We start from the raw sequence: 27724 nt of genomic DNA, 5'->3' as shown, positions 1-27724 counted from the left end.
TGCCTTTTTACCTAGTAAATCTGCAGATTAAGTAAATTTACCAGCTAGCCGATCAACAGTAGAACCGTTTACCCTGAGTACTAGGGCACCCTGGGCTATTGGCTCATCCTGCCCACGTGGGTTCAATGGAATGACAGGAGGAGGAAGCAGCTGCCACTGAGGAAACATGTGTAAGGGAAGATTACAGACCTGAACTCTGCAATGTATATAGTTGTTTCCTTATTAGTGAAATATTAGATGTCTGCAGTACAAAACAAGACCAGGGAGAGCGTATAAACATCAGTTGGACTTCCTGGAAATAAAGCATGAATGTAAATGCTTACTGCGTGCAAAAAGAAAAAGAAAGATAGACAGAAAGACACACAGAGGCACACATGCACACACAGAAGTACACACACACAAAGATACAGAGAGACACAGAGAGAGAGAGATACACACAGAGACACTCAGAGAAACACACAGATAGAAGATAAATAGATGGATAGATAATTGATGGATAGATGATGGATACATGGATAGATGATGGATACATGGATAGATGATGGATACATGGATAGATGATGGATACATGGATAGATGATGGATACATGGATAGATGATGGATGTATGGATAGATGGAGGATACATGGATACATCATGGATAGGTGATAGATACATGGATAGGTGATGGATACATAGATGGCTACATGATGGATACATTGGTAAATTGATACATAATGGATACATAGGTACATGCATAGATGAAAGATGGATGGATGCATGAATATTGAAAGGGAAAGCTTTATGTGATGGCCTGGTGATCAGAACAACTAGGGAGAATGAAGAATTCAGAGTTAGTCTTCCATTGTCTTCAGTGGTTCCTTGCCATACTCCTCTCTGTCCTTGCTTGGTATCCACTACTTGGATTGCATCCAGCAATCCCATGATTTCTGCAGGTTTTCAGAATCCCCCACTGCAGTTGCTTTCCTTGGACAGCCCTCAAGAGTTTGCTTTTCCCCATCCTGTATCATCACAATGTACTGCCAACTAATCTGTTCAAATCATATATGCTAATATGATCATTGATGATAGTGCATTAAAATATTTCCCCTGCCAGGTAACATTTTGTATTTTAACAGAAGCTTTCTGGAAATACTGTTTAAATCAGAGGCAAAATTTTAATAGGGGAATGAAGGCAAGATTCAAAGGGAAATGGGCAGCACCATGGTAAGCTGGGATAACTAAAACTGTTTTACAATTAGATAGTAATGCTTCATAAAAAAAAAAAAAAGATCAGATCTAAATAATTGGTGAAATAATGATTGCTACTGATTAGATTATACCAATGCAATAAAAATGATGATAATCTTTTAATGATTTTTTTTAAGAAAAAATGAGGTAACGGGTCACTTATATGGTACATAATTCCAATACATCCAAAAAAAGGCCTGCTTTCACAATGCCTCCCCAAGTCACTGCATGGTGTCCAAGATTTCATCATTAGAGCTTCAGTCCTTTAATTAAAGCTTTGATATTTGTTTAAATATAAACAATTATAAGAGGCTGTCAATAAGTCCTTAGTGTTAATAATCTTGAAATCCTCTCCAGACAACAGATTTTTAGTAAGGATGAGAGGATAAGAATAAAAGCCACTGGGAAAAATAAAAAGCCCAGATTAAAGAAAGTAGGGACTCCAAAGATTAACATCACCTTCTTTATAGTTTTGCTAAAGGCAAAACAGATAGGAGAGAGATTTAAAGTCTAGATAGTCATTTTTTTTATTAACCTCTCAAATGGAAATGATGACCTTCATAATAAACTTAGATGGTATTATCATTCCCATTTTATAGATGATGAAATTGAGATTTACTGAGGCCTTCTTTGCCCATAGCCACATAGCTATTAAGTGTTGGTACAATGATTTAAAAAGTCCTTTGCAAATAGAAATTGTTTTATTTTTTCTATTTGTATTCCCAGGGCAGCTAGACCACCAGGCCAGGAATCAGGAAGACTCATCTTCCTCAGGTCAACTCTGGCCTTAGGCACTTACTTGTTCAATTAATTCTTTTTGCCTTAGTTTCTTCAGCTGTAAATTGAGCTGGAGAAGGACATAGCAAACCACTCTAGTATTTTTGCCAAGAAAACCCCAAATGGGGTCATAAGTAAAAATGATTGAACAACCATAATAACTTGTATCCACAGTACCTAGCATATAGCAGTCACTGTATATGTGCTTTTGATTGATTTAAGTCTTCCTGATTCCAAATCCAGTGCTTCTCTAGTGCCTTTAAGGACCAGGCAGTGAGTGACCTCTAAGAATTTGAGAGTCCTATGCTTCTCAGGTTTCACATTACTGCCATCATCACATTGAGTAGCACAGTAGTTACAATCAATCATTACAAAAGGTCTTTTCACAGATTGTCATAGTTGGACAGAGATCATCTAGGGCAAGTCTGTACTTGAACAAGTCTCACCTTGACCAAGAGGTCATCTGACCTCTCTTTGAACAATGGGGAAACAACTTGAGCTCTCAGAATGGCCCGTTTCATTCATAGACTGTTCCAGTTGATAGTAAGTTATTCTTTTCATAAAGTCAATGTCTTTCTACTTCCCATCTCCATCTCTATTCCTATTTCTGTCTTAAGGCAAGTGAAATAGGTTTACTCTCAGCCTCGTGGCAGCCTCTTAAATAAATTTACTCTCAGCCTCATGACATGTCTCTAAACCTTCTCTCATTTTTTAGCCAACCTTCATATGTCATAGTCATGAGATCATAAAGATACCGGCACAATGGCCTTCCTGGATCATCTCATTTAAGACATTCACTTATAGATGAGAGAATTGAGACCAAGTGATTTAGTCAAATCGCACAAGTAGTAAGTGCCAATGGTAGGCCTTGAATGTGACATTTCTGACTATAACACCAGTGTTTCTGACGCCATCTGAATTGCTTTTTTCTTCTATATACTGTTTACTATGCTATTGATGTGCTTTTCTAAGGAACTCCTTTGTTTTCTTCTTCATATTGTTCAAATTGCTATTGATGTTCTTTTCTAAAAACACCCTTTCTGATTCTAAGCCTATTAATTTATGCTCCAGGAATATACTTTTTGTATTGTCCAGGTATATTTCTAAATGACTAGAGGAAATCAAGGAATTATAGCATATTAGAGCTGAAAGAACTCAGAGGGCCCTTACTTACAGATTGGGAAACTGAGGCCTAGAAAAATCATTAGGGGCAAGGAGCTGGAATGGATTTCAGAGGCCATATACTCTTTGCCAAAAACTAAATTGTAGAGAAGTGTAGAAGTATACAGGATAATCATTCTTTGGGGACGTATAAAAAAGACCACTCAAAAAGGAGCATAACATGGGTATTATAGGATAGTCATTGTAGTGATGATAGTATCTCTGAATCCCTATAGCCCACCACCCCCTCATTTTACTTTGGGGAAACTGAGGTTTATTCAAATTCACACAGGTGGTAAGTTGGAGTATGGCATTTGAATCTAGGTCTTCTGATATCAGAGATAATTCTCTAATTATCTCATGATCCTGACCCAGTGAGGACACTAAAAAAAAGTTTCTAAATAAAACATTTAAAATCATATCAGTCAGAAATTGCTTAATACTATGATCTACTTCCCATAAAATGAAAAAAAAATCCCATAGAACATCATTCAGTTTCTTGGTTCCTCTTTGAGTCAGAGAACACAAGAATGTTAGAGCTAGAAGTAGCCATATAGATTTTCTAGGCCCATCCACTCAGTTTAGAAATGAAAACACTTTTCCTAAATTGTTTGCCATTATTAGATAGCAAAAGGAAGAGAAAACTCTTGAAACAAAGGCCCTTTTTATCCTTTGCCCTAGAAAACCAAACTGTCACAAAGTTTGAGCAATCAGCTTTTTCCCAGGACTCTCACACAGGGTGAAAAGGAAGTTGTTTTCTCTGGCTCACTTTCCCTTTGCTTCATGATCCTCCACCAGCCTGTGTCAAGGGTCATGAGCTCCAATGTGTTTGCCCAGCTCAAGAATCCATTGCTATAGTACCTGCTTTCCCTCTCACCAAGCCCTTCCCCTTTCTCTGCTTCCTTCTGAAGTCAAAAGCATTTATTAAGTGCTTACTGTATTTCAGACTAGGTACTAAGAAGTAAGAATGTAAATACAAGCAGAAATAAATAGTTCCTAAACGCAAGACAGTCCCTACCCTCAGGGAGCTTATATTCTAATACAAGGAGAAAATATATATGGATGAGTGCAGCTGTCTTTGAGGTTAAGCACTTAGTTTGTTTCATCCTGGTCTTTCCCCCTTTCCTTCCTGTAGGCTGAATTTTCACCATTTTTTACTAAGAATTGATGAAACAAATGGTTGTTTTTACTTCTGGTTGACCAGTAAGCATTTATTAAGTGCCTACTATATTCCATGCATTGTGGTTGATGATGTATGATCATAGATTTAGAACTGGAAAGGACTTTAGAGACATCTAATCCAACCCCCTCATTTTATAGAGAAGGAAACTAAAGCCCAGAAAGATTGCTGCTACTGTTTAGTCATTTCACTCTCATCATGAACCCACTTGGCATTTTCTTGGCAAAGATATTGGGTGTGGTTTGCTATTTCCTTTTCAGGCTTATTTTCCATAGGAGGAAACTGAAGCAAACAGGGTTAAGTGACTTGCCCAGGGTCATGCAGCTAATAAGTGTCTGAAATTGGATTTTTCCTGATTTCAGACCTGGAGCTCTATCCACTATGGCACCACCTAGTGGCCCCAAAAAGAGCATAGAATCATAGACTCCAAGCTCAGAGGCATATAGTTCAAACCCTTCATTTAACAGAAGAGGAAACTGGGCTCCAGAGAAGGGGAGATGATTTGCCAAGGTCCCAGAGATAAGAAATAACCAAGATGGGATTGGAACTCAGATCTTCATTCCTCCAAGTTCACCACCCTTATGATTACTCCACATTGCCTTTTCATGGTCCTTGGAAATATGCCATATAAAGATTAATTAAAGGAATTGAGAAAGCTTTGTCTTTTTCTTCTTGTGACCCCTTTTCTCCAAAGAAATTTTTATGTGACTCTACAGATAGGTGTATAAAATAGCTATATAAATTAAACATTTACTGATATTGTCATAAAGAAATTTATGTTAAAAGAATTCTTTGGTATATATATATATATATATATATATATATAATTTTACCATTTATTAAAGATAAAAGCAAATTTGCATACTAATGAGATGGCTGTGCTTGTTTATTTTACATAAAGAATTAAATCTTGGCAAAATTTATGTAGAGCATTCAGAACCCTTTTTTGTTGCCAAATTTTTTTCAACCCCCACATTATTGGGTGACCCCATACGGGGTTTGAACTCACAGTTTAAGAAGCTTTGGTTTAGAGAAGAGAAAACTCCAGAGCATGGTAGGTACTTTTAGGCATTTTAATGACATCAAATGGCCAAGAGATTAAGCTTGTTGTACTTGTCCTCAGAGGGCAGTACCCTGAGTATGAGATCCAGAGACAGATTTAGATTGAACATCAAAAAAAAAAAAAATCAGAGATGTCCAAAAGTGGAATGGGCTGTCTGGAACTACGTAGCAGGTTTCCTTTCACTATAAACCTTCAGGGAAAAGTAAGTGGATAAGGATTGTCAGAAAAGTCACAGAGGAGATGCCTGGTCAGTTGTGGGTTGGACCAGATGATGTCTGTCTCCTTCTGCCTCTGAGATTCTGTCATTCTCTCCCATCTTCCCTTTCTGCACAGGTGTACTTGCCAGAAAGGCTATGTGGGAGATGGATCCATGTGCTACGGAAACATTATGGAACAGTTGCAAAACCTCAACACGGAACCCAGAGGACAGTGGCAAGGAAAACTTACCTTCTTCATTTCACTCCTGGGTATGCAGTTAAGTATGCATATTCCTCCACAGAGGGACCCTGGGGAGCCACAAGGTCAAACTATAGCCTGAATCCAAGCCAGGTTGAGCCAGGAGGAAGAAAAACATGGTAGAAGTAGAATCATGGCTAGAGAATGACTTATTCTATAATAAGGTTGTAAGTTCTGTACCTTTGGGGGAATGAAGAAAGAACAGGTTCTAAGCAAGGTGGTTTTGATGAGAATCTAAAGGAAGGGATCAGGCCACCTGAGAAGGAAGAGACAATGAAGACATATTAGTGAGTAAATCTATAAAGTATACTAGGCTTGGCATAAATGAGCAGGTTTGGACCATCCATCTTCAATGAAGGAAAGAAGTTACATGCAGTCTGACATATCTGCTTGTATGTGGGCAGATGAGGATGAACAGGTGAGTCCCCTGGAGTCTGAGTACAACAAGGTTTATATGAAACCTTCCTAAATATATGATCCTACTACTGGGTATTACGGGCACCATGGCATGGCATAATGAGTACTAGAATTAGATTCAGGAAAACTTGGTTCAAATGCTCTTTCTGATACTGTGTGACCTTGGGCAAATCCCTTATACCCTCTGGTCCTCAGTTTCCCCATCTCTAAAGCAAGGATAATATTGTCTATAATGTCTACCTCAAAAGGTTTTTGGGAGGATTAGGTATGTTCTTTGTCAAGCTCTTTACAAACTTTTGAATCTTGTGTAAATGCCAACTTTAAATACAGCCATACCTCAAATCCACAAACTCCCCAAAATGTTTTCCTGGGAATAAAGCAGGTCAAGAAGCCAGTGAAATCAGCTATTTAGTGGACTCACTCCTCCTTGGTTCATTGATATATACTAGTTGTCTCTAAGGCTATAAACATAAGAATGTATCAGACTCTACTTATTCATGGATGCATTGAGTGTCTCCCTAGAGATAGTCAAGGACACTTTCAAGACCTTTGCTATCCCGAACTCCACAAAATTCCCCTGATGAGGATCATGTATCATAGCATCAGAGATTTAGGGCTTAAAGGATCCCTTTAATGCTTTAAAGGATCCCAAGTTCAATGCCTTTATTTGACAGATGAGAAACTGAGCCCTCAATTTGTCAGGAAGACCTCAGTTCAAATCCAGTCACAGTTATTTACTAGTTGTGTAACCTTTGTCTGCCTCAATTTCTTCAGCTGTAAAATGAAAGGGGATGGATTTGATGACCTCCAAAATTCCTCTAGCTCCAACTCTCTTATCCTATGACCTCCAATAAGGCTTCCAGCTTTAAAAAAATCAATGATAATAATAGGGATATCTTTCCACATATAGTGTGTGTGTATACATATATATGTGTATGTTCCACATATAGAGCATAGAAGTATAGAACAGGAAGAAACTTCATGGTCAGTTGTACAAGTACTTATTTAGGTGCCAACTAAGGCATTAGTCTTCCACAAAACTGCTCTCCTTAAAGACAGAAACTCTTGTTTTTATCGTCATCTCTCTTTCCTCATGCCTTCTAACACATACATAGTATTTAATAAGTGATTGTTGACTGAATTGACTACAAATGCAAAAATGGAAAACTGAGACTCACATGAGGTAAATTACTCAGCCAAGATGGTATAGAGAGCAAATGACAACCAAGATTCAAATCCAACCCATCTAGATCCAAATTCTTTTCCCTTTCTATTGTGCCAATCAGTCACAAACATTTGTTAAGCATCTACTATGTGCCAGGCAGCAGGAACTACATTAACTCCTCTCATGAGTTAGCTTGGTATACCAGGATGAGAGAATATCCACAAGTTCCATCATGCCTTTGGCACATTGCTGGAGTTAAGGATACCTTTTAAGCTTCTCCTGGAGCTCAAAAATGATTACCTGTCCCTCTACACTGGTTTTTCTTACTTGGCACTCCAGCCAAGGTGCCCAGAAAATACTGAGACCCATTATTCCAAATGCTGAAACCATCTATCCTCAAGGAAAAAGTGATTCATTGAGAGCCACCATCATTTTTACATAATGTGTTTTGTCTTATCCCATTTTTCTCTCCCAAGATAAAGCCTATGCTTGGCCTCTCAGCAACCTGGGACCCTTCACTGTGCTAGTTCCAACAAACAAGGGGTTAAAAGGAACAAATGTAAGTAGCTGTGGGTGTAAATATACATGGGAGGGGAGAGAGAAAGTCTGGTTAACCAAAGAATACTATAGTTATCTCCCAAAGTGCTCAGCAGCAAACATCATCATGGTAGTGGTGATGGGGCAATGCTGGGTGATAGTAGTGATAATGGCCGTGGTGAGACTGAAGCTGGTTTTGGTGATGGCAAAACCATTCCTATTCAAGGCCCATGGGCCATATCTCATTCTGACATTCATTTTGGCCAGAGGGATTTGTGTGATGATTGGTGAGACCTCAATTGAAGTCCTACAGACACTTATGTGATTTATGTAAATCATAAATGATAAATTATATAAAATCATAGAATTACAGAGGTCAAGCTGAAAAGGAGCTAAGGGCTTACCTAATCCAACTCTTTCATTACAGTGATGAGAGAATTAAGCTCAGTGATATAGACTTGGGTTGAACAGGGAGGAATGAAAAAGAAAACATTCATTAAGCATCCCTGCTTGCCAAGCACAGTGTAATAAGCAGTTGGAAATACCAATATAAAATTATGGGCTGTTCTTATCTTGAAGAAGCTTACCGATGGAAGAGATAATGAATATAGAGAATGGTGACTAAGGACATTGAAGTTTGGGAGTTTACAGGTACAATGAAGGAAGCCAGAATGGCATATCTTTTAGGGGGAAAAATGGCACTGTTGGTTTAATTACAGATCAGGGAAGAAAAGGAGAGGGGATGGGAAATAAGGCCATTGTAAATGCCTGGTAAAGTGGGCTAAGACATTCACCAATCAAGATAGCAGGGTCCTAGAATAGATGCTTCAGAGATGAAAATTCCAGGGAACTATCTCTGTTCAAGTGGTGAGGCAATTGGTGAGACAATGGCCACCAGGAAGTGAAGTGATATTGTAAATTGTGAGATCTGGGATGTGAACTCATAAAACAAAATGACTAAGTATTCCCACTGGTTGGGGGAGAGAGGAAAGGAGGAAAACAAACACCTGCTAAGTGTCAAACACTGTGCAAAGTGGTTTATGAAGCCAGAGCCATTTCTTCCTCCACAGAATTACACATCTTAAAAACAAAACCCCTCATTTTATATTCATCTTTCTCTCTTTCACCATATCTTCCCTGCTCCCAGTGAAGTGCCTAACATGTACATAGTATTTAATAAATGATTGTTGGCTGAATGAATTGTACAAATACAGATATCCATTGGTACTCCCTGGCTCTCTCTGCCCATGTGCAACGTGAAGGGTTTGTTTGGCGATCAAAAAAATGGGAAACAGCTCTTTACTTTTCTTAGGTCAAGGAGCTTTTGATGGATAAAGAGAAGGTTCAATACTTTGTGAAACTCCACATCATCGCTGGCCAGGTAGACATGGAAGGGTTGAACAGCACAGACACCTTTTACACCTTGACTGGGAAGTCAGGGGAAATAATCAATGGAGACAAGGTAAGAGATCTTAGCTTTGTTCTGGATCGTTTTAAGTATCACCTTATAACTCAGATTTAAAGTCCTTTATTTTTTTCATAGGACAAAATACTTAAGTATTTAAGGCCTGAAAGGGTTTTTTGGCAGCCATTTCTGTGGTGAAAAGAAAAGGAATGGAGATGCAAGATCCTAACTTCCCAGTGAAGTCCCAGAATGTTGGTTTTTTTTTTAAATACTTGCATGGGAGACGCAGAGGATCTTTGTGGGGCTGAGGGAAAGCATAATGCATGTGATCCACACAGCCTTATGCTTTTTTCAACAGAAATTCTTTAAGTAATGATAGTTAATGGTTGTAATTATACAAGTAATTATAGATAATGGTTGACAATCAAGAACTGGCAGAGTAAAAAAGGACTTTCTAACCCTAAATCAGATAGAAGCCTGGGAAAAGGATAAAGAGAATAATTCTCAAGTAGCTTTCTCTCAATCTACCATTTCACTTTATAATTTGTTTTGTATTTTAAAAAATATTTATTTAAAATGATTCAAAATAAGAAAAAAATAGAAAAAGAAAAACAGAAAAGAAAAATTTTAAAAATAAAACAAAACATTGTCATGTGCCCAGCAGAACAATTGGGAGGAGTCAAAATATGTAACAATAAATTTCTATTTCAAGATAAAAGAGATTATATTCACGACTATCCATCTTTGCTTTGCTTCCTTGTAAGTTATTCTTTTGTTCTCACTTTTTACTTTATTTGTGCACTTTTTACTTTATTCTTTTTTCCCCTTCATTCCCCCCCTCACCTCTCCTAAGCAGGTTACAATTAAGTAGGGACATAATACATATACCTATATTTATATATACACATACACACATATATGTATATAAATATATATAATGTACATGTATGCGTGTTTGTATATAGTGCATATGTCTATATATACATATATTTTCATATATACACATGCACGTTTACACATATGTAGATATACATCTAAAACAATATTAATGTAACTAACATATAACAGATTTCTCTCTCACTTTATTTTTTTAGTTTGATTTTGTGTAAAATCAATGATTACTAGCCCTACTTTATCATTTTTTTAAAAAGCAATAATGTTACGAAGAACATTCTTTCCTTAATTCTGGCACACAGAATATGTGACTCTGGGCAAGTGACAAACTCTATCAGCCCCAGTTTTCTTATGTATAAAGAATAGATAATAATGGTACCTATTTCATGGGATTGTTGTGAGGATGAAATAATAGAATGCATAGAAATTCTTAAATTAGCCTTAAAGTACTTCATAAATATACATTATTATTATTATTATTAGTTTTCTCAGTTGAAATAGACATGAGCCCTGGGATAGCCTTCTTACCTCTTCCTTAAGGTCTAGCCCAGCTAAGTTTAGCCATATCTAGAATCTAGTTGGGCTACAGGGGCATGAATATTTGGGCTGCAACAATTCAGGAAGACCATCCACCATGAGGGAGAGTCTGAATTGTTACATGGGGGTATTTGAGTGTGTGTGTGTGTGTGTGTGTGTGTTTTGCCAAAGACAGCAATCATTCAACTGAGAACAGGAAAGAAAAATTTAAGCATGAAACCTGTTTCCTGGTAGGATGGGTACAAAGCAAGATCAGCATTCCTTTTAAGGAAAAGGAAATAGACTGTGTTTATTTTAGATTGCTGGAGTTTATCTATCCCCTCTTACTTAACCTTCCATTTTTCCTAATGCTTTAAAAAAAAAAGCAAACTAAGACTCCCTCCTTCATGAAAGGCCATTGTCAGCCCCACTTCTTCTAGCTAGTAATATCTGAAGGAAATTCACTGGAGATTTTTCAGCTGTCATTATTCCCATGAAGATTCATTTTCCCCATCACTTCTAAAATGGGACATTTCTCCCAAATATTTAGATAAATATAATATTCATATCTTATATTTCTATAATATTCAAAGCACTAAGAGTATGACTTTGATGAAAGTCACTATGAGTGACTTATGAAAGTCACTAAGAGTAAGACTTTGTAAGGAAAAAATTATTTCCATTTCTAGATAAAGAAAGTGAGATTTAGGTAGGTTATGTGACTTTTATACTTGGGCACGTTGAGGATCTGTGATATCATCAATATAGACCCTCCTTATGGTGTCTATATGATCACACTGTCACTTACCATCTTGTGATCTTGGGCAATCATTTAACCTCTCTTGCTTTCTGTTATTCATCATTAAATTCAGTGTAGAGGTGAAGAGTAGATGTCTCCAATATCTCTTCCAGCTCTCAATCCTATGATGCATCTACAGCCTTCTTATTCTTATCCTATTTTTATCGATGCCATCCCATGACTTCTCCCTAGCAAAGGATCCAATATATTTGAAGTCTGCCTTCATATCTTCCATACATTCCATGAATACTAATATTATAGCTGGGATGCCCAAGTGTTGTCACTTTTCCTCAGTCTCAGTCAGACACACTTGACCCCAAAATAGTGGTGTCATTTTGTTCCCTTTCAAGAACAAAGAACAACAACCAACCAACGTATAACTAGCCCATCTCCTTTCCAGATCATTCATTTTCTTGCAAATATATTTTTACAGAACATTCTGCATATAGATCATCACTAGTGTTATTGTAGAGTCATAGAGATCCCACGATTCTCAACCATATAACACCACAGAGACAATATTGACAATAAAAGATGGATTTTCTTTTCCACTAGGGAGTGATTTAGGATTCAGATGTTTTCTGAAATGTGACCCAACCCTATGCAATTTTCTTCCTCTGTGGAAGAAAAGAGGCTCCATTTATTGGTCAAATGCCCAGCCACCCAAGACAGAGAGTTAATAAAGAGTGAAGTTGAGTCCAGAACACAGGTCCTCTGACTTCTGGTTTAATGTTTTTTCTATCATATGACACTTTTTAACAGTCATTCCTTTTTTTAGGACAGTCAAATTAAGCTTAAACTCAGTGGAGGAAAAAAGAAAGGGAAGATTGTACAAGGGAACATAATTGCATCCAATGGACTATTGCACATCATTGATAAGGCCATGGACAAGATGGCACCTGTGTTTGAGAGCAGCTCAGAGGTGAGAAATCTGAGATAAAAAGTTAACCTAGACATTTTGGTGGTACAGTGAAAAGAAGATACAGGGGTTAAAGTCAAGAACCCTGTGTTCAAATCTTGTCTTGACACTTAGTATATAATATTGTATAAGTCACTTAACCTCTGCCTCAGCTCCCTCCTTTTTAAAATAAGAAAGATGGACTTGCTGATCTTTAAGATCTCTTTCAGCTCTGTCTCTGATCCCATGATCCTTTTTTATTGCACTGAAGAGCAACATCTAAATAGAAAGGCATAGAGAGAGGGAAAGGGGTTATTTTATAATTATTTCTTATTGGCTGGAAGTATAATTTCATTGGGGTAGTAAATTCCTAATGAAGTAACTCCTTCTACCAAAGCAAATTGCCAACTGTTCCTCAATGTTATAATCTCAAAAAATTGACTAGGAGAGTTAAGTGACTTACAAAAGTCACACTGCCCATCTGTGTCAGAGGTAGGACCTGAACCCAAATCCTCTGACTTTCCATTATTAGCACTGTCTTGCCCATTTTTACTTCATGCAGTATTGGATTTATCCATGCATTCATTCAACAAATATGTTTAAGTACCTATCGTAGTAATACTCAAAGATAAAATCTGTGGCCTATCATTTGTGATAGTAGGATAAATAGTGAGGTAACAAATAATAATATCCAACAAAGTTGATTTTTTTTTGTACTTTTCTATGATGGAGAGAACTTGCCAATCAGCTATGGTATTTGGAGTAATCTGTTCCATTAGCCTAAAAGTTAAGAATTTATCCAATATGTCTTACACAGGAGGGCCGTAGCTGGTCAACATCGACTCAGTTAACTCCATGTATAGAATGACCTGGAAGCTATCTCGGCAATATTGAAATATTTCTCAAATCAGATGTTTTAGAGGTCTAGTACTTTAATGCACAGTACCTTCCCCTCACTGATTTTTTTTTTTGGTAAAATAATTCCATTTGTCTGTTTTTCCCTAAGCAAACCATAATGGCAATGCTACAGCCAAGATACAGCAGATTCAGATCCTTGTTGGAGGTAGGTTTCTATATATTTCCCATGAAGTCTTGGGGAATGTTTTCAAATGCTTGTTCAGGCTTGACTGTCTATAAGTCTCCCTTTTCCAAACTCAGGTAACAAATGTGGGCCAAGCCTTAGATGAAGATGGTGTTGGGGGACCATATACCGTCTTTGTTCCAACTGATGAAGCCTTAAACAGCATGAAAGATGGCGTTCTGGACTATCTCCTCTCTACAGAGGTATTGGGGTACAATCATAAAAACATACAGCCTAACTAATACAGATAGCAAAGTGGTAGAAAGAATAGAATACAAGATTTGGAATCAAGAAGACCTGACTTTAAATCCAACTTCAAACACTTACTTACTTGTGTGATCCTGGTCATGTCATTATATGATACGATATAACTAGTAATAGCAGTGTTCAAGACAAAGAACAAGAGATTCAGAATCAGAAGATGGGTTCAAATCCAGCCTTTGTTTATATTACCTTTGTTTATTATATATTATATTTATTATAATTTTTATAATAGATTTATTATAATTATAATTATATATAATAATTATTATATATATTAATATATTACCTTTGTTTAATCACTTCATTTCTCTAGATATCAGTTTCTTCCTCTGTAAAAAGGAAAGGGTTGCACTAGATGGATTTTGAGATCGCTTCCCATACTAAACCCCTAATCTTCAACTGTTATGATTTTATTTAACAAACATGGTTATTTTTTTTTGATACATACTTTTAAAAAACCAGAAAAAATTTCTCAAATCCATAGTCAAACATGTATTGATATTAGTTTTTCTAGGCAAAAAAAAATTTAGTATTTAACTTGGGTAATTTTATTAAAATAAGAACATCAACTCTGAAGCCAATTGATCCTACTTCTGATATTTAACTAGTTTCATAAGTCACTTCATTTCTCTATGCCTCTGTTTCCTTATGTGTAAAAATGAGTGGATTGGTCTAAATGGCTCCTGAAGTCCCTTTAGCTCTTTATCTATGATCTATGATTCTGGCCCTTATTTTCTATAGTTTCAGACCTGAAAGGGAAAAGATTTTGGATATTTACTTCCCTGCATTTCAGGACACTACCACCAAGGGGCAGGAACGCACTTCCAAGTTCTTGGTTAACCTTCCAAATATGTGCTTTTTCTGAAATAACAGAAGATGGCGCTGTGTTGGAGCAACTATTTAAAAAAAAAAAAACATAATTTTTCTATATTTCATATGTAAAAATAATCCTTGTTAAAAGATCAATTTAAGCAAAACTTAAGCAAATACTAACTCTACAGATAGTGCTTTAGAGCAAAGTCGTTAAAAAAATAAATTCCTAGGAAATAAGTTGAATAGAAAATAGTCCATTTGGGAGGATCATTCAGACTTTTCCTAATCTTTTCTTCCTAAATTCCCTTTTAAAGCCTTAGCTTCCCAACTTATTTTTGGTGCTCAAGCTTCTCTTGTAGGTTTGTCCTTTGTATTGTCACCTTTCAGGTCACTCATCAACACTTACCCTCCCATCTAACTATAAACATGGCTGTTACATTTCTATAAAGTGTGAACTCAAGGAATTTTTGTTTAAAGCAAACATTTATTGAATATTCCATCATAAGAAGCAATGTATAGGTGGCGCAGTGGATAGAGCACCAGTCCTGAAGTCAGGAGGACCTGAGTTCAAATCTGATCTCAGCTACTTAATATGTCCTGACTGTGTGACCCTGGGCAAGTCACTTAATCCCAACTGTCTCAGCAAGAGAAAAAAGAAAAAATAAGAAGCAAGGTATTTTCTGTGTCAAGTCCAAGTAAGAAACTAAATCTACTAAACGCATTTTTTTTAATTTAAGTATTTTTTCCGATTGCATGTAAAAACAATTTTTAACATTTGGGTTTGAGTTTTTTTTAGTGCAAAACATTTTCAAACTTAATTTTTTAAACTAAACTTTACTTCAAAATTCATAAAGAAAGAAAAAACACTAAGACATTTTTGAGACTGAAGAGCGCACATGTATATGCTACATGAAAGTCTATGTGCCTATCTTTAATCAATAAACATGTATTGAGCACTTATTATACACATCCAAAGCGGAGGATACAAACACTAAGCCAATAAAGCTCTATCCCCAGTGAGTTTACAAAACTTATCTATAAATATTTAAATGCACATCAAAGGTTTTTCCAGGCCATGGGGTAGAGAAAGGACAAGATACTAGCAAATCTTGGGAAGCTACCAAGAAGGGAGAAAAATCTTCCCACTTGTCTTTACAATTCTGCCTTTTGATAAGATCTGCTCTCACTGGTCTCCCTCTTTGATTGTTAAAGATTTTAGGATCATTGTGATGGTGCGGTATTTTGGGGGAGTTGGTTTTGGGTTTGGTTTTGGTTTCTTTGTGGGGTTTTGTTTTGGTTTTTTGGTAAGACAATTGGGGTTAAGTGATGTGTCCAGGATCACACAGGTAGCATAGGCCAAATTTAAACTCAGAACCTCCTAACTCCAGGAATAATACTCTATAATACTCTGTCCACTATACTATCTAGCTGCTCCAGGATCACTGTTTATAGGCAACAATGAGGACTTTAATTTATCCTACCTCCTAATCCCATTTTATATATGAGGAAACTAAATCCTGGAGGAAAGTGACTTGTTTGAGACCACACAGTTAGCAGCAATAACATTTGAAACAAAGCCCTTTAAATCCAAATCCCCAGCTATCTCCACTGTACCCTTCTGCTCCCCAAAAGAAGACCCCCATCTTCTTTATGCTTGAAATTATAAAACCTCTTTCCTCCATCACCCCTCAAAGAGAAAGAAGTATATTGTTACTTGGATTTTTTAGATTCATGAAGGCTTGGATAAGAGAATACAAGCTCCAACAAGCTGAAAAAGCTTTCCTTTGTTGATGGATTACCTATCTGTCATCTGAGGACCAACCTGGCTAACTTAGGAAAGGATTGTCACCCTATTAAAGAGGAATAACCACTGCCTTGGTGGAAACATTATCCTAACTCTTAATTCTCTGGATGTGTTTTCTAGGACACAAGGGAAAGGATTCCTTCCTTGATCTTCCCTAGGCCCAAAGATATCCACTTAAAATTTTCACACAATGCTTCCAGTCAGAGATTTTAGCTTTCTCTTAAGCACACAAGGATTGATTACATACTGGTAATCATATCTAATATGGCCCTGATTCCATCATCATCAGGGTAATATACAAAGTACCCCAAAAGTTTTAGTGTATAGGAAGATAATACCAGGATTTGGGGGACCCCGTGTACGGGATCACTGACTAGAGGGTTAAGCCTTGAACTTTGCAGACAGAAATAATAGAGTATGAGAACAATGTTCTCCTTAATCCACAAATACCTTCCATATACCATGAGAACTGGTTGATTTATATAAAAGGCTTTGATAGAAATGCCCCGTCTGCCTGCCCTTCCTTATGTCCCTGGACCACCATTGAGGAAGCCATTGTCATCACTTCAGAGAGAATGTACCTGTCAGGGAAGTAGCACCAAAAGACCCTTGGATAATAACAATACCTGGAAACGTATCCTGTTTGTCTCCATGAACTGGATAAGCTCAAGTGGAGTTTAATACAGGGTTGAATTCAGTCCTGTTAATGGGCGTCTAATGCTAGAGACTCTGTGGCTTGGTGGATAGAATGCTGAACGTAGAAGTCAAAAGAACTGAGTTCTGTGATTGAAACTTCCCTTGTTGCCACGGACGAGGCTCTCCAGCTCTGGGTCTCAGTTTCTTTATCTGTAAAATGGAGTAAGTAATATTGTTATTACTCATTATGTTTGTTATTTTGATATAGTAGATAGAGCTGATCTTCCACTTAGGAAGAGCTGGGTTCAAGTTAACCCTTTAACACACAACTAACATCTCTCTGTTACATGCTGGTTATGGTTCTCTTAGCTGGTCACTTACACTTTCTGTGTCCCAGGAAATTCTCCAATCTATAAGATATAGAGTAGCCTTGTAGCTCTCTTGTAGTCAGAAGATCGAGATTCTATTCCTACTTAGCTATGGGACTCTAAGCAAGTTCCTCCACCTTTAAAAGAACAATTCTCTAAGATGACCAATTACAAGAAGGTACCGCTTTCTACTGGTGGAAGGAGTTTCCTCTCTGAGATTTTTATAAACCAGTGAAGTCACAGAAACAGCATCTATCATCACTCTCTCAGTTACCTCCCTTCTCCCAACCCTACAGATGACTACCATTAGAGACACACACATATACATACATACACACATACATATACATATATGTGTAAAATTACTCTGTACATATTTCTATTTATCAGTTCTTCCTCTGGATGCAGAGAGCATCTTTCTTCAGGTCCTTAACAGTGGATTTGGGCCTTTATAATAGACAAAGTAACTTATTCACTAAAAGTTGTTCTTAAAACAATATTGCTGTTTCTATATACAATGTTCTCTTGGTTCTGCTCATTTTGTTCTTCCTTAATTTGTTCAAGTCTTTCCATATCTTTCTAAAATAACTGCAGCTCTTATCTTTTTAATCTCTATCTGAAGAAATGTACAAGTAGAGAGGTGATGGAACAAGAGGCCTCAACGATCATTTAGACTAGCATTTTTTCATTTTTCTGGTGTGCTGAACTTCTTTGAATATCAGTCTGGTGAAGTCTATGAAACCCTTCTCAAAATCATGTTTCTAAATAAATAAGGATATAAAAGAAACCATTTATGTTGAAACCAGTAATTAGACTATGTTTTAAAAACAAATTCATGGACCCCAACTTAAAAGTCCTGATATAGACTTTTATTTTACAGATAAAGAAACAGAGCCAGGGTCCCATTAGGAATTAGAGGCAGAGCCTGACTGATTTAGAAGATCCGAGATTTCAATATAGAAGGAACCTCAAAAGTCATGGAGTTTAACTTCCCCTGTTTTACAGATGAGGAAACCGAGATCTAGAGGAGTTTAGTGATTTGATCAAGGTCACACAACTAACAAAGAGCAAAGGCAAAATCTGAACAAATGTCCCCGAAGCTCTTTCCATTATACTGGCAAGTCTCTAGCATTTTGGTCTTAGGAAACAGTTACACTCTCAAAAATGATTGAGGGTACTCCCCACCAACGAACTTTGTTTATATGAAATATATTTGCTGAATATTATCTTGAAAATAGTTTTGACCTCTGAAAAGGTTTTTAGAGGATCATATCTTGAGAAATGTTGTTTCTTAAGCCTGAAATGTCTTGAAAATTTCATCAAATACAGCTGTCAGAGAAAAGACTGTATCCTTTTTCTATCCTATAGAGCTTTCTCTCAGCTTGGCTTTGGATGCCATCATGGTGGACCTCAGAGGAAATTCTACCTCTATTTTTCTAGTTGGATGTCACTTTGGTAATAATGGGCAGTGAGATGCAGGGCAGCCTCAGGCCAAAGAGGATTAGAGAACTATATTCATACTCAGCAAACTTCCCAAGAATGAATTGAGGATTGGTAAGGTTTGTGTTTTTTCACTGACTAGGGAATGTCATAGGTTCGTAGCTATAGAATCAGAAGGGACTTTGCAAGTCATCTTCTCCAATCTCCTCACTTGATAAAGAAGGAAACTGACACCCAGAGAAACGAATACTAAAATTAAGTTGAAGAGGGATTCAAACCAGGTTTCTTTCCTCGACAACATTCATTCATTCAATGCTGTCCAGAAGAGGATGGGTGCCCAGGAGCCCTGTACTTCCTATCCAACTTCTGCTTCTCATTTCCAAGACTAAATGGGGGGGGGGGGGAGAGAAAGTTGAGAGGGAACTTTTCTCTATTCTTCCTAGTGACACTTCTGTCTACTGATCCTTTTCAGTAATTTATCGTCACAGAACTTCTTTGTATGGAGCAAATATTCTCAGTTGCAAGCATACCTTGTAATAACCAATGGGTCCATTCCAAATAGATCTGCCTTTTCAAAGAAGAATGCCATAGATAATGTGGGAATTTACCACCAGAATCATTCAAGCACAATGCATTTAGAATTAAGGACCTGGACTCAATGGTCTTTGCCATTTGTATAACCTTAAGCAAGTAAAAGTGTTTGGCAGAATGACCTCTGGGATCCTCCCAGATCTATGATTATATTATACTATCACTGTATTTGGGTTAAGTAGGTGATACAGTGGGTTGAGTGCCAGGTTTGAAGTCAGGAAGACTTTTCTTCCTAAGTTCAAATACAGCCTCAAATACTTACTAGTTGTGTGACCCTGGACAAGTCACTTAAGCCTCTTTGTCTCAGTTTCCTCATTTGTAAAATGAGCTGGAGAAGAAAATGGCAAACCATTCCAGCATTTTTGTCAAGAATCCAAAATGGGGGCCACAAAGAGTCCAACATGACCAAATAACAAAATCATTTTATCTCTGGTTTTCTTATCCATAAAATGAGGGAGTTGAGCTAAAGGTTTTCTGAGATCCTTTCCAGGTCTAGCTTGTGATTCTGTGAAGAAGATACTTCTTTTTTCCCTGGGTTGAGGCTCCTGAAAGATCTCCATGCTTTTCATTCTCTCTTGTTTAAATAAGCATTCTATTTCTCCCATACAGGGCTCTAGAAAACTTCTGGAACTTGTGCGATATCATATTGTCCCATTTACTCAGGTGGGTTCCATCTTCATGCTTGGGGGCAGGAGGAAGGTAGGGGCAAGAAATCTCTAATCCTGCTAAAATACTGAAAAATTTTCTTTAAGCCTTAGAAAAGAGTATTTTTTTAAAAAAGCCAGAAATCCTAACTTCTTCTGTTTGAGGAGGCGCAGATAGGATGGTGAAAGACCTTAAATTCATGCTATAGCAATATGTCAAATTGAGGATTTGGGAATATTTAACTTAGGGAAGAAGAATAGACTGATCAGGAACATGATAAATGTATTCAAGTATTTGAAGAATTGTCACATGGAATGGGAATTAAGCAGAGAAAAATTCTGAAAGAGAAAAATTTAGGCTTTAGGAAAGCAAAATCTTTATAAGTATTGGAGCTATCCAAAAATAGAATGGGCTAGCGCTAGAGAAGCTGGGTTTGTCCTTCTTCACTGGAGAGTCTCCAGCCCAGGCAAGAAAATTTGGGGGTTGAGTTTCAAAGGTTTTTCTTTGTGCTAATATCAGTTGAATTGGGTGACCTCTGACATCCCTTGCAACTCCGAGGATCTGGATTGCTGGGAAACTACAATCTCGGAATTGGAAGGAATCTTAGAAGCCATCTAAGCCAAACTATACCTGAATAACAACACTTCCTGAAACTTTCCCATCGGCCCTCATGGGAGATATGAAGGCTTGATCAATAGAATCTTCAAGACAACACATCCTCATCCCACCAAAGCCCAGGATCCATTTTTAAAAAGGAAAATTTTCAAGTCCCCTTCTTTCCTTGGAATAGCACCTTGGATAAAATGACTAGTTCTCATTTATGTGTTTATCATGCTTGATTCATTTCAGCTGGAAGTTGCCAACATCATCTCCAAACCCCACATCAGGAGCATGGCCAACCAGATCATCCAGTTTAATACAACCAGCAATGTAAGTGCAAATTTTTTTCCACTGGGACCAGTCCCCTTGACTGTTCCATCAGGCATCAGTTAACCGAGTTATTCCATGAATGTCTTAGATCTGGCTCTCACCACCCACATGATTCTATCCTCCAAACAACTCATTCTCTATACAGCTGTCCAATTGGTTTTCCTAAAGTACAGATCTAACCATGACACTCTCTCTACTCTATAAACTCCAGAGTCTCCTTATGACTGCTAAAATCACTGTATCATAGACTTGAAGATGGAAGAGAGTATATAACCCAATGCCATCATTTTATCAAGAAAATGTATGGAGGCAAAATCATGGAACGCCAGATCTAGTATTGGAGCCCATGCCTTTGGATTCTAAATCCAACACTACCCCACACAACACTGTGCCTCTCTTACTTGGGGTTTAAAGCTCTTTATAACCAGGTTTTTCCTATCAGGGAGCTACACGACAGAGAGAAGTACTGTGCAGGACTTATAATAAGGAAGGCATAAGATCAAATCTTGCCAAAGATGCTTCCTATATACATGACCCTGAATAGGTCCCTTCAATTCTTTGAGCCTCACTTTTCTGATCTATAAAATAAATGGGATTGGACTCTGTGGCTTCAAAGGCCCCTCCCAGTTCGAAATCCATGTTTCCATGATCTTTCCAGTCTTTTTTCCACTTACATATGTTGTTATTTGCATATAATGTTCCCTCTCTTGTTTTTGAGCCCTTGCATTATTGTCGTTCTGTCCCCCTTGTTTAGGTTGTTCTCCTTCCTCACCTTCATCTCTTAGCTTACCTGGGCTCCTTCAAAGTTCAACTCAAATGCTACTTTCTACAGGAAGATTTTCCCTGTCTCTCATTTATCTCCCATTCCAAAATTCTGTCTATTTTAATCTAGGATAATCAGAGGGGAAAGGAAATGCCACATGTTAAGATGTAGACTGACTGTGTGACCCTGGCAAGTCAGTTTGCCAGGGCTCTGGGCCAGATGTGTCCATTGGGAGACATTTAACAAAATAAATAAAATATAATAAAACATAGATGATGTTAGTGTGAGATTCTGTGAGCCAATAAATCACTAGCAGAGATGTTTGCATATGATTTAATGGCTCCCATTTGGATTTGAATGTGACCTCACTGTTGTAGACAATTCTCTAAGACTGTAAATTACAGAGCAGAGGTGGGATCTATATTGGTAGGTATAGATTAGATGGATGGGTGGTTGGATGAACAGACTAATGAATGGGAAGATGAATTGGTAAATGTATGGGTACAAGAGGGAAAGGGAGAAAGAAAAGGGAAATACAGGAGAAAGAGAAATTATTCCAAGCATTATTTTTCTTACTAGGGGATGTCTACATGACTGAAATTCCATTAAAAAGTCCTTTAAAATGTATTATTATTATATGCTTCCTAATTAGGATAGACCTTGCATTGGGAGACTGTTTTTCACAGGAACAATACCAAGAATTGTAGGTCCATGATACAAAATAACTCAAGTAGACCTTATGATCCTAAGAAAAACTGATGTGCTCTGTTTTTTTTTTCTTTTGCAGGGACAAATCCTGGCCAATGAGGTGGCAATAGAAGAAGTGGAAGTGGCTGCCAAAAATGGCCGAATTTATACCCTCACTGGAGTTCTCATTCCCCCCTCCATCGTTCCCATTCTTCCCCATCGGTGTGATGAGACTCAGAGGGACATGAAGCTGGTAAGGTTCATAAGCTCTCAGATTGGCTTGCCCAGGGTTGCGTAACTAAGAAGTACCTAAGGTAAATTCAGCTTCAGAGACACAACAGGATACAAACACCTCTATAAGCTCATAATAGCATAGATTTAGAGTCAGAAGAGGCTATAGGTCATTGTGTCCCACTCTTTTGTTTTATAGGTAAGGAAACTGAGTCTCAGAGAATTCAAGTGACTTTCTAGGACAAAAGAACCAGTAATTGAAGGGGGGCATCCAACCCCAGATCTTCCAGAAAGTCTGTCTCCCAGACATATTAAACAAGAACCTCTTATTCACGACATATCAGAGATCAACCAATGCTACTCAGGAGATAAGGGAAATTGAAAAATACTAGATCAGAGGAAGAAAATCAATTAACAAGTATTTTGAAGCACCTATGAAGTGCTAGGCACTATACTAAGTGGTAGGGATAAAAAATACAAAGAATAGAGCAGTCCTTGATCCCGAAGAGCTTAAATTTTTATGAGATGACATGTACAGATATAAAAATATTCTCCACAGTCTTTTGATTTTTATTGATATTAGAAATTCCCACTGAAGAAACTCCCTCTTCTGTAATTTATAGTCTTAGTATCCCTCCATTTTGTCCTCTGAAAAATGGGGATAAAAACTGATGTCTCACAGAAAAAATTTTCAGTATTTTTGAAATGCCAAATACTGCTTTTCTCTGAGCTTATGAACCCCCGTGGGGTCCACTCTGGTTTCCATGGTAACCTTTAGACGCATCCTGTTGAAATCAGAATGTTTTAAAGTCCCACACTGCCATATGGATATTTTTCAGGTTCCCATGGATACCACAAGTCCAAATGTATTGAAGTCATAATATTTTACATCAGTGCCGTGCCTTCTCTTAAGTGCTCTCCAGCTGGTACCTCATGGATTCTCACAACAAAATTGGAATAGTTTCTTCTGGTCTCATAATAGCTCCCATGAAGTTCAGCGAATCCAACCCCCATTTTGTTTCTAATCCACCCCCCCTCTTTTTACAGATGGAATTGTCCCTGACTGCTTATTACCCTATATGTTGGCAATGCTATTGGGAGAGTCAGCTTGGTGATATCTATAAAAAAAAAACTGGGTTTACAAATGCATAGAGATGCCCCAAGTCTTCTGACACAACAGCCTTGGAAAAGGTCATTTCCCTCTATGGAAACGTCATCTGTTCATATGTATCTTCATCTGTTAAAAAGAGGGCGGGGGAATTAAAATTAGATAATTTCTAAGGTAACTCTAAATCTATGATCCTCAGAGTTAACCCACAGGCCCTCTCAGCCTCAGTTTCCTTATCTATAAAAAATAAAAGGAGCTGGTATAGATTGTATCTGGGCTCCTTTGAAGTCTAGAGGGAAAAAGAAATAGGTTTATTCCATATTGTTCTATTGGATAGAACCAATGGGAAGATAAATTGTGTAATTACCAAGAACTTTATAACACTAACGATCACCCATTGAAAGAATGACTTGCTTCCTGAAGTTGTGAGCTCCCTCTTAGTGGAAGTATCCAAATGTCATCAATTAGGGATGCTCTAGAAAGAATTCCTGAATTGCATATGAATGTAACCTAGATGACCTTTGATTCTCTTTCCAATATTAAGAATCTATGATTCTTTGAAATAGTACCCCTAGAATCAAAGATTTAAAGTTGGAAGGGACCTTAGGGTCATCTAGTCCAACCCTTTCATTTTGCTGATAAGAAAACTGAGGCCCAGGAAGGGTAGATATGTGACATGCCCAAGGTCACACAGAGAGTGTCATAAGTGAAATTTGAACCCTGAATGGCAACTTATTACTCTCAGAGGTTGTCTTTTCTACTTTGAAATAGTTCTCGTTGTTGTTTCCCTCAAATGAAGGCAGAATCCACCTCTGTCCATCCTCTATCCATTTCTATTTGTTATGGCCTCTAGGACCAAGCAGAAGAAATCCATCTTCCAAATGACTGAACATCCATCGTCATTAAATGCTTACTTTCTGATGCAATGAGAGAATCAGCTGAGAGATACCCATAGAAAAACTATGAATTTGGAGAAAATTCACAGAGATAGACAAGGTCTCCTAACCTGTTCATTCAAGCAAAGCAAAACATCTCCTCTATTTAAAAAAATCTTCCCTGACACCAGATATAATTCTCACCCCGCTGGCATTCAGCACGCTTCTCAGAGAAAGAACACCCCTGCCCAGAGCCACATTCCTCCCTAGAATGGTCATAAGTTATGGCCCAAATGTGTAAATACGCCCTGGGCATCTTACCAAGAAGAAGGTCATGGGAGGAAACTCAGCTAACCTGGAACCACGGGGAGGATGCAAAGACAATTCCCCAGCCCAATACCTGCCTCTCTTACCTTTCCAAATTACTTCCCCTACTTCATTAAAACATAGGGAGGAGCAATTGGTCTGGCTCACCTAAGTAAGAATAGACCCATGATCTTAACGGGCCTTATACCGAGGACTGGACTATTATGGGGTTAGAGAAAAACTTCCTAAAAGGATGGAGAAGTTGGGAAATGGATATTAATTAATTAAAGAAAAATAACGCTCCAAAAACAGAAAAAGATGTATTAAGCAAATCACATGGGGATTGGGAAGAAGGATAGATGGAGGTAGTCATTGGCTGCAGGTGGATGGATAGCATTCTATCCACAAAGGGTATGTGTGTGTGTGTGTGTGTGTATATATATATATATATATATATATATATATATATATAATCTCATTTTATGTTTAATATATATATATATATATATATATATATATAATTGCATTTTATGCTCATTTCATGTTTGTTTTTGAACCCTGGGATATGTGCTATTATTATCTTCATTTCACCAATAAGGAAACTAAAGCAGACAGAGATTAAGTGATTTGCCCAGGTTTACAGAGCTAGAAAATATCTCAGGACCTATATCAATCAAAAAACATTGCCTACTATGTGCCGGGCACTGTGCTAAGCTCTGGGAATGTGAAAAGAGGCAAAAGGCAACATCTGTCCTCAAGAAATTTATAATCTAATGAGGAGACAACACACACACACACACACACACACACACACACACACACACAGCCAGTTATACGGGATAAAGAAGAAATAATTAAAAGAGGGAAGGCACTGGAAGGAAGCAGCATTGGGGAGGGCTTCTTGTAATAGGTGGGATTTTAGTTGGCACTTAAAGGTACCCAGGAAGGACAGAAGCTGAGCAGGAAAGAGTGCATTCTAGGCATAGGAGACAGAGAAAATACTCAAACCTGAGAGATGGAGTGTCTTTTTTGTAGAACAGCCAGGAGGGCTTGGATCCTTGGATCAAAAATTGTGTATAAGGGAATAGGGTATAAGAAAGCTAAAAAGATAGGAGGGCTCTGAGTTATGGATATAGCTTATAGATATAAAATATTATATACAAAGAAAGTCGGGAGCCCCAGAAAATTGAGAACTAAAGCTGAAATCTTTGGGTCTTTTGGGAAGGATCCTGGATCTAGCATCAGATGATCTGAGTTCAAATGCTCATTCTTTCTTCTACTTCATACTCATATGATGTTAACAAGCCATTTTACCTTTCATGAGCCTTCGACTCCCTTTTTAGATCACAATTCCAATGAGTTCAGATTCTGACTCTGATGCTAACTGTCTGGGTGACCACGGGCAGAACACTTGCCTTCTGTCCTAACACTGCTAACAATTCACCATCAACAGGACTGGAAATCCAAGAAGAGAGGAATAATCTGGGAGTTGTTGATGTGGTACAGTGGAAACATGACTGGATTCTGCAACAAAGATTTAAGGTCAAACAGACTCTGACACCATCTCTGTGACCTTGGACCAATTATTTACCTCTCTGGACTGGGATTTTTCACTATAAAATAAGGCTACTGAAACCCTAAGTTTCCTTCCAGCAGAAGTTTATTTTCTTTAAAGGAGCTATGAGCTTATGAATCTCCTCATCTACTAAGAATCCTTGTCATTTGTTGTTGGATGATTTAGGAAGATGTTAATGAGTCTTTTAAAAGCTTAAATATTTTCTGGAAAAGGTACAGAGAGAAGGGCCTGGGAAATATGCCCAGAACTGGCGGAAGACTGGGAACAATTTGTTGTGGGTTTTTTTAACATCTGATTATTGTGTTACATTCTAAAAACTATAATTTTGGAAAGATATTAATAAGCTGAATGGTGTCCAGATGAAGGCAACCAAGGTGGTGAAGAGAGTTTGAAATCATGATGGAGAAGAATCTTTTTTTTTTCTCTTTTTTTTTTTTATTTAATAGCCTTTTATTTACAGGATATATACATGGGTAACTTTACAGCATTAACAATTGCCAAACCTCTTGTTCCAATTTTTCACCTCTTACCCCCCCCCACCCCCTCCCCTAGATGGCAGGATGACCAGTAGATGTTAAATATATTAAAATATAAATTAGATACACAATAAGTATACATGACCAAAACGTTATTTTGCTGTACAAAAAGAATCAGACTCTGAAATATTGTACAATTAGCTTATGAAGGAAATCAAAAATGCAGGTGTGCATAAATATAGCATAGCTAGTTCAGTTCATTACTGCTCCATTAGAAATGATTTGGTTGATCTCGTTGCTGAGGGTGGCCTGGTCCATCAGAACTGGTCATCATCTAGTATTGTTGTTGAAGTATATAATGATCGATGGAGAAGAATCTACTGGAGGAAGAGGATACAGAAGGAAGAAGAGGGCCAGAGAACTTAAGTTAAATCCTTAAAGGGTCACTTACTACCTATGACTTTGAAATTCACTTGTCAGTCCCTGAGCCTTAGTTTTCTCATCTGTAAAATGCATGATTGGGTTAGATGACCTCTAATATCCCTGTTAAATGTTGGATACTATAAATTGAAGATGTTTATTAATACTGGAGAAGAGAAGACTTGGGGGACATTTGAGTCTTTGAGTATTTG

At 37.5% G+C, this 27724-nt stretch overlaps 1 protein-coding gene across 1 annotated transcript in view; it reads left to right on the top strand.

The window, feature by feature from the left end:
• STAB2 (stabilin 2) overlaps nucleotides 1-27724 on the top strand; it is a 156738-nt gene that overhangs the window by 29589 nt on the left and 99425 nt on the right. Inside the window, exons 10-18 of the mRNA XM_031937828.1 lie at nucleotides 5745-5878; nucleotides 7926-8008; nucleotides 9299-9448; nucleotides 12379-12522; nucleotides 13505-13561; nucleotides 13657-13782; nucleotides 20105-20158; nucleotides 20990-21070; nucleotides 22621-22773. Of these exons, the coding sequence (XP_031793688.1) occupies nucleotides 5745-5878; nucleotides 7926-8008; nucleotides 9299-9448; nucleotides 12379-12522; nucleotides 13505-13561; nucleotides 13657-13782; nucleotides 20105-20158; nucleotides 20990-21070; nucleotides 22621-22773 (982 nt within the window). The remainder of the gene's footprint in view (nucleotides 1-5744; nucleotides 5879-7925; nucleotides 8009-9298; nucleotides 9449-12378; nucleotides 12523-13504; nucleotides 13562-13656; nucleotides 13783-20104; nucleotides 20159-20989; nucleotides 21071-22620; nucleotides 22774-27724) is intronic.

Source organism: Sarcophilus harrisii, chromosome 5 (assembly GCF_902635505.1).
Source record: "Sarcophilus harrisii chromosome 5, mSarHar1.11, whole genome shotgun sequence".
In the NCBI taxonomy this organism is placed as follows: Eukaryota; Metazoa; Chordata; class Mammalia; order Dasyuromorphia; family Dasyuridae; genus Sarcophilus; species Sarcophilus harrisii.
This window is presented reverse-complemented; position numbering and strand designations above follow the sequence as displayed.